The sequence below is a fragment of the Opisthorchis viverrini genome, assembly GCF_000715545.1.
Source record: "Opisthorchis viverrini unplaced genomic scaffold opera_v5_44, whole genome shotgun sequence".
Taxonomy (NCBI): Eukaryota; Metazoa; Platyhelminthes; class Trematoda; order Opisthorchiida; family Opisthorchiidae; genus Opisthorchis; species Opisthorchis viverrini.
This window is the reverse complement of record NW_008751700.1, coordinates 1,726,712-1,733,916: the sequence shown is the minus strand read 5'-3', so window position 1 is coordinate 1,733,916 and position 7,205 is coordinate 1,726,712. Positions and strand designations below refer to the sequence as shown.

Here is a 7,205-nt window from a genome sequence, read left to right as displayed (position 1 = left end):
ATATGGTACCAGAAATCACGTGGAAAGGTTAAGATCGGGGCTACATACACTTTACAGGAATAGAAATCAAAGGAGAGTGGGTTGGATGAGGGATAGGTCAATGGGTAAGTAACGCCAATGTCAGGCAGACTTGTGGGACCGGATGTTTCGCGGGCCAGTTCAAATTCAGAGGTTGCACAACTTTCTTTTGGATGCAAAGTTGGATTCCAATCGCCTCTGTGATCGATAGTAGTCCGGATCGTACCAGTAGAGATCGGTTTAAAGGTACCTGGTATACGATGGTGAAGGCTTGCTCCTTGTCCAGGACATGACTGGCTTCGGCAAACTGTGGTGCAATCGTGCTTGGGCCTGGTTTCTTCCCACTACCGCTCAGAGATACGGGATTGTGTTCTCGCATTCTGTCCGAAAAATGCCCTGTCGTACGACTAACGAATGATGCTCTGCACGAGTGTGCAAATGAGTACAACCAAAAGCCGATGGCAGAACGTGGGAATTTTTCCTTCAAGCGGAATTTGGTAATGGGGCTGGAGATGAAGCTCAAACACAGATAAGCGGCCAAGTATGTCGTATCAACAGAGTCTCTAAGCCTTCTGGTGATTAGTTCGGCAACCGAGTCACCTTTGAATGGGAGTCTCATGTATACGGGCTTCTTCAGTTTCTAGAACTCATCTATGTATGAACTTGGTTCCTTGGTTCCGCTTACCAGACCTATTGATTCAAATATCCACTCGCTAATCACTCTGTGCAACCAACGAAGCGAGCAGCCCCTTCGATCTAAAACGCCTCTGACCACGTTTGTGTAACGTCTGTCAACTACCAAGACCGTAGGCCGATACATTCCTAGCGGAGCTATGTTAATGAACTTTCTGTTCCAGATATGGTTACAACCTGTCGTAGTAGTTTGCGATTGCATATGGTACGACTCAGAGGCAAAAGCGAGCAATATGTCATTGAGATGATTTCATTGGAAGAAATAAGACAAACGAAAGCTGAACATCATTGGAAGAAAGGCTGTGACCGAACAGGATGATACATTCATGAAGAATATTACTCATCAAGCTACTGAAAAATCTTCGACAGACCGGTTTGGCCATTCTTGAGCTCGGCAGGTTGTCTCGTGCGAAAACCAAAATGAGTTGCAAATGAGTGTAGTTGTCGAAATCCACCCAATTTGGGTTCAAGTAGAACACAATTTTGACGGAAACTCGGAGACCGCGCCTATCTGATGAGCTACAAAGTGGACAAAAACTGGTTGTGGACCGCAGAAGAATCTTCAGCAAACATGAAAGTAGTTCCCTCTATAAAATGTATGGAGAAATCTTGAATACTGTGTTAAATGAAGAATAATATGGCACACTCATAAACGAGAGATTCAGTTGACACTCCCGTGAAAACCAAACCAATATGCACTTGGGTATATTTGTCGAAGGAGGTAAAGTATGTTTGCATGAGTAGCTATAAATGCGGGGAGAAAAGGTTGTGAATCACTGAACACGGTAAAATCGTCTTTAAGACGATAGCGATCTAGCGAATTCGGGCGCGGAGCCAAAACTCTCCATATTTTGTCGTCTTGCGGGGAGTGAATGAGGAGTTTGGTAAACTAGGTAGCACGATGGAGAGAGCGCTTCTTTCAAACTTATTTTTAGGATTACCTTCAGCTTCTAATGCAGGAGTTTTCACTGAAAATTAGCTCAAACCAATCAGCTTGCCAGCAACCAGCAGCTTCATACTACTTAGCAACAGGTGAGGCAGGAACATTTTTGGCCAATTCGATGGAGGACAGCACGGGGCTGTTTAGCCATAATTTGACCCAATGAGACTGCTTTTACACAATTAATTTCTTATAACCGTGCCTTCGCTAAACCTTTTCAACGAGGTCCTGATGCTTTCACATCGTCTGTTGTAGGTACATTTGATTTTTTCTTTGGTATATAGTTGCATGGGTATGGGAGTAAGTATAGGAATTAACTGACAACAAAGAGCGCGGATTGGTTAAAATCAAATCCAAATCTCATTGACAAGGCGGAACGCTATTTAATCGCCCCTAGCTCATGTGTTTCCTGCAGATGCGTCAAAATGCTTTTTAGTTCAATTTGTTTGGTTTGTATCTGTGCGCTCCTTGGAGTTAAAACATCCCCTGAACTCTACGACTGGGATGTTCTTCTTATGACCAAAGACAAGAGTGATCTCATCCCGAAGATTTCTCCAAGCAACTGTTTGGAGCTCCTCAACGAAGATATGAAATATATCATAACGGTGGCATGGAATCAGTTCAAGGTGGAATTCAACAAGTCTTATGCAGATGAGCAAGAGCATGATAAAAGATATGGATTATTTTGTCAAAAATTTATAGACGTGCGGGAACATAACAAAGCGTTTCGCAGAGGCAAGTTTACGTATGAGAAAGGAATCAATCAATTCAGTGACCAGGTAAGTTGTACTTGACCATACGGTTAAATTTCATTTAGACCATTGAAGAAGTGAAACGCGCGTGCTGTGGTCAAAAGCTTTTCAGTAATAACATTACGACCGCGCCCAGTTTTCATTACAGAAAACTTGATTTCGAGGCACCGGAATCGGTGGATTGGCGAGATAAGGGTGCTGTGACGCCGGTCAGACATCAAGGAGAATGTGGATCGTGTTGGGCATTCTCGGTTACTGGAGCGATAGAGGGGCACGCGTTTCTTCACCATAACACACTCTACCGTTTGTCACCACAACAGTTGGTCGACTGTTCGGCCAATGGTAATCTGGGCTGCGACGGTGGACATCCCCCAATAGCTTTCTCCTACGTCAAGAATGTTGGCGGTGTGGAGAAGGAATCAGATTACAAATATGTTTCTGGCATAACAGGCAAACAGCAGGACTGCAAATTTGATAAAAATAAAGTTGCAGTGAGCATTGAGGGATATGTGAATGTTCCGCAAGACGAAGAAATCCTAAAACAGGTGGTCGCTCTTTACGGACCTGTTGCTGTCGGAGCCGATACGTGGTATACCAGTTGGTCTGACTACAAAGGGGGTTAGTCGATAAAAGTTTCGGTTGCATTGTCCCTTTTTTTATCTGGCAGTTCACCCAAAACCGGAGCAGTTGTTAAATCTATCTGGACAATTTTCGTCGGATACTCTGTGGAGTCCGTTGGTCCTGATAAAGCACTATGTGGCCAGTTGAGGACTTATACACTGAACTACCCTTCCGGCTTTTTCAACAGGCAGCCATCAGGTTCTGGAAAACAAGAAAGAGGAAACTACCTAAAATCAGGACCCTTTAGATACTAGTCAAAATTTTATAAAACTGCACACTGACCGTCAAAAATGGTAACCTTGTTCAAGTTTTCGATATTATCCGGCACCAAACATATACATACGATTTGATTTCCTAAAAAGTTGCCACCAACTCAAATTGGTAAGTCGAGTAACCAATGCAATGAGAATAAGAATGGTCTGAGGTAAACAGCCCTAACTCGAGAATATTTTCTAGTTCTAATTTCTATGACCACAAATTCATTTGTCGGAACGTCAGTTCATTCAAGTTTAGTCTGTCTTATCCCCCATTCATAAGAGAGTTCGCTTCATCTGACTGTGATCTGATCGGTCTTCAGCCAACCTCACTGGACTTATTGAATCACGTGATCTGCACGTGAGCTGAAAAGTCTTCTGTCACAATGATCAAAGCTGTAACTTCCTTGGTTTGGTAGGTTTCTTTTCACTGGCGAGTCATTCAGTGGACAGGTACGCTATGTATATTCCGTCTTAATAATAGTGAATGTATGTACGTCATGTATTCAGTTAAGGTGTATCCATCTTCCTCCTTAAAGTGAAATTTCTTTCAGGATTCCTTTAGGAGCTGTAAGCTACGTGGGGCCAGCTTGGAATAACACTTTATCAGGGCTGCAGCTCTCACATTTTTCTCGTTCTCCAGCCATTCACCCATCATATCTTCCAGAACAACGATAAGGCCATGCGTAGGAAATGAATTCTTGCCGAACTTACACCCTCATTTGCTGAATTTCATTCATTTTTCATATCCAATTCAGACTTTTCGTCACTCAGTTTGTGTACTTCTCTGCCTGATTCAAATTGATGAAGTTTTGAGGGGTTGCCTTTGCAGAGCAGATCATGAATTATTTAGACCGACAGACTAGGCCGGCTTGTTTTGTGAGGTGTAAGGCCATCCAACCGTCATCGACATTTTTGTTTGTGAGATGAGTTTTATCCTTCCTTAGCCATTAATGACTCTATTCCAGCAACTTGATCCATCTAGCTGCAAGTGTACAGTACTATAATTTTGATTAATAACGTTGGACACGCAGGAGTCGTCTTTTTACAGATTTGTTAACTGTTCGTAACGTTCCTCCTTTGGTAAAATCTCCTTCGGAATGACCCACAGATGAGGTGTTTTGCTGCTTATCTACCGAAATTTCATCAATGTACTACCGAACTCTTCGGTCTTTACTGGCTTCGGATTTGACCTAGATTAGCCGGCATTATTTCCAGTAGGATATTGGGAATACTTCTTTTGCTGAGTTCACCAAAATATTGTCATTGGTGCTCCATGAAGGCGAAGGTTGCAACACGTGCCTATAAACTTTTTGTTTGGACCCTTTTGAATGCTTAAGAGTAGTTCAGTTGGTAAAACAAAATGAGCTTCATTGTTAAACACTTTTTTTTACTTACAGTGAAGATAAAGTAGCCGGTGTTATATTGTGCTTCATAGTCACGTCTCTGTATCCAAGCTCCGATTTCAATGGATGACACGTGTTGACACAGGTAGTAATTTGCCTATTCATCGTCATATTCAACTATATACCCAAATGTTTGCGTTTTCAGAAGGAACGTTTCTCTAAAGACTGAAATCATCTTGCAACCTTGTTGCCTACCAATTTCCATCTCGTTTCTGGATGATCAATAGCAGGATTTTGCTTCGAGTTGGATAGTCTGGTAATAATCGATAAAGCGATAACTTAGTGGGCAGTAGGTCAACGGACTGGAAGCCCTAAGCTGATTTACAGAGAGGTGCTTTGGTGCACTCAATCACAGTTTCCTCATTGATTTATCAGTTTCATTAAGAAGGCACCAACTGGATCTTCTGCTGAATTCAATCGCAAATTTCTTGTTGGAAAATTGAATGGATCGTAAAGAAAACAGTTTGATGAACAATTTCTTTTCTTCTGAAGACTCCACGTCCTCATAGTCTGTTAGCTTAATCAGGCCTTCTGGTTTCCCACAAAAATTCAGGAGGGTCATCCCCATTAGTCGTTGGAATATCATACTCTCGTGATAATCAGTGATTCGTTGAAATAAGAACCTGGCCATTCATGCACTGAGATGGCTTAAATTCCTGATTGTTTTCCTCAGCTACATAAGAAACAAGGGTGTTAGACGTCCGGAACCCACTACATCTTCAAAGGACTGGCATTTCTCTGTTTCACAAGAAAAGCAGAGCTATTTAGAGCGACGGCTGTACACACGGGCACGGATACAGGAGCGAAGTAGCCTGGGAAACAGCAACGAAAAATCTACACATCTGCATTGTGCGTGTCTGGTTTCCCCGTAAAGCCAATTAAAAAAACATGATGCCCTTTTTATCTCTTAGCGGTGACGGGATGTTCAAATGAATATCCATTGACAAAACACCACAAAGATTAAACAGCCGATTTTGGTAACGACAAGATCACAAAACCACGAAAATTTTGATAATTTATATTTATGGGATACAAGAATTTTTCGCGGAAGAACCAAGCGAGTGAAGTCTTTTCTTCAGAGGGAATAAAGCATGTCTCGGAGCAGTTGCTAAGTATTCTGAGTCTTTTTTCCGTCAGACGCGTTCCTCAGCAGAATTCACAGTTTAAGTTCGTATGGTGACATCCGCACGTCAGTAACCCAAAACACCTGTTCTGTTTCAAAGCGACCGTAATAAAACACAGAAGCTAGCATGAGGTACAACCAGGCTGCTTGGTGCATTAAAAGATCTCGAAGTTGATATAGTTCGACGGCTTGAAGGCGTCCATGTTTGAACCCTGTTGAAAAGTTTGGTGAACGTCACACGGACTTGTTTTTTACAGGAAGAGCAGTTTTCAAAGAAGTACTTCATCATTCTTGGTCTGGAAGATTTGATTATTCGGTTCCAAGGACAAAGCGTCTAGAGTATTCCGCCAAAACGACAAGCCGATTAGAAATAAGGCTTATTAATTCCGAACGTAACTGAAGTTGTGAAACACCAGATTTATCGTTTGATCAATTGCAATGTTCCCTTTTTCTCTATAAAGTTTATAACTACTCATTTTAGGTATCATCTCGGAATCGGATTGCAAGACCGACAGATATGAAAACAACCACGCCATGTTGGTCGTCGGTTATGGGACTGACAATGGAACACCCTATTGGTTGATTAAAAACAGCTGGGGTACTAACTGGGGCGAGAAAGGCTACGGTCGTCTCCTTCGCAACGCCAATAATATGTGTGGGATAGCATCTTACGCAAACTTTCCACTGGTCTGAGGCGATGACTGTTCTACCTTTCCTTTTCTGAGGACTGTTAACCACGAGTTTCATTCTGGTCTGTGCAGTGAATTGGTTGTACCTTCGATTTTACAATAGAATGCCAGCTAGAAATGTTAATCATTTTTAACTGTAGTGAGTCAAACACCTGGGTTTACTGGATGGAAAGAACGTTTGCAAATGTTACTCATCAAAAGACGCAATGCTTGAAAGTTTATAAAGTAAAGCCAGTTTTAACATGAGATAGACAGAAGCAGGATTGTTAAATGGTTTATTTTGTTAATAATATGGTTTTGAAAGATCACACGGCGGCTTGAATCTGAAGCCATTACTTTATCTGATGAACCGCATTCCGCAAGTTAATATCAGGTTTACTGCATATGTTTCGTCAGACCACTCAAAAAGCATTCCATCTGATGTAAGCTGCGTTGGGTCAACAGCTGAACCAGTTACACTACATTCCAAATGATGGCTCTAATCAAAGTAGCACAGTCCAGGAAAAGAAATCAAAATTAAGTCAAATGTGTGTTAGAGCATATACAATCAATGAACAGGGGGGGGGGGAATTATGCAAGATTTTCGGTCTTCACAANGACCACTCAAAAAGCATTCCATCTGATGTAAGCTGCGTTGGGTCAACAGCTGAACCAGTTACACTACATTCCAAATGATGGCTCTAATCAAAGTAGCACAGTCCAGGAAAAG

At 42.0% G+C, this 7,205-nt stretch overlaps 1 protein-coding gene across 1 annotated transcript; it reads left to right on the top strand.

Annotated features, from left to right (window-relative positions):
* Nucleotides 1–2,076: 2,076 nt before the first annotated feature.
* Nucleotides 2,077–6,500, top strand: T265_03213 (hypothetical protein; the record flags this gene model as incomplete). The annotated part of the gene is made up of 3 exons (XM_009167632.1): nucleotides 2,077–2,430; nucleotides 2,469–3,021; nucleotides 6,289–6,500. The coding sequence occupies 3 exons, from the start codon at nucleotides 2,077–2,079 to the stop codon at nucleotides 6,498–6,500; spliced, it is 1,119 nt and encodes a 372-aa protein (XP_009165896.1).
* Between the last annotated feature and the right edge of the window lie 705 nt (nucleotides 6,501–7,205).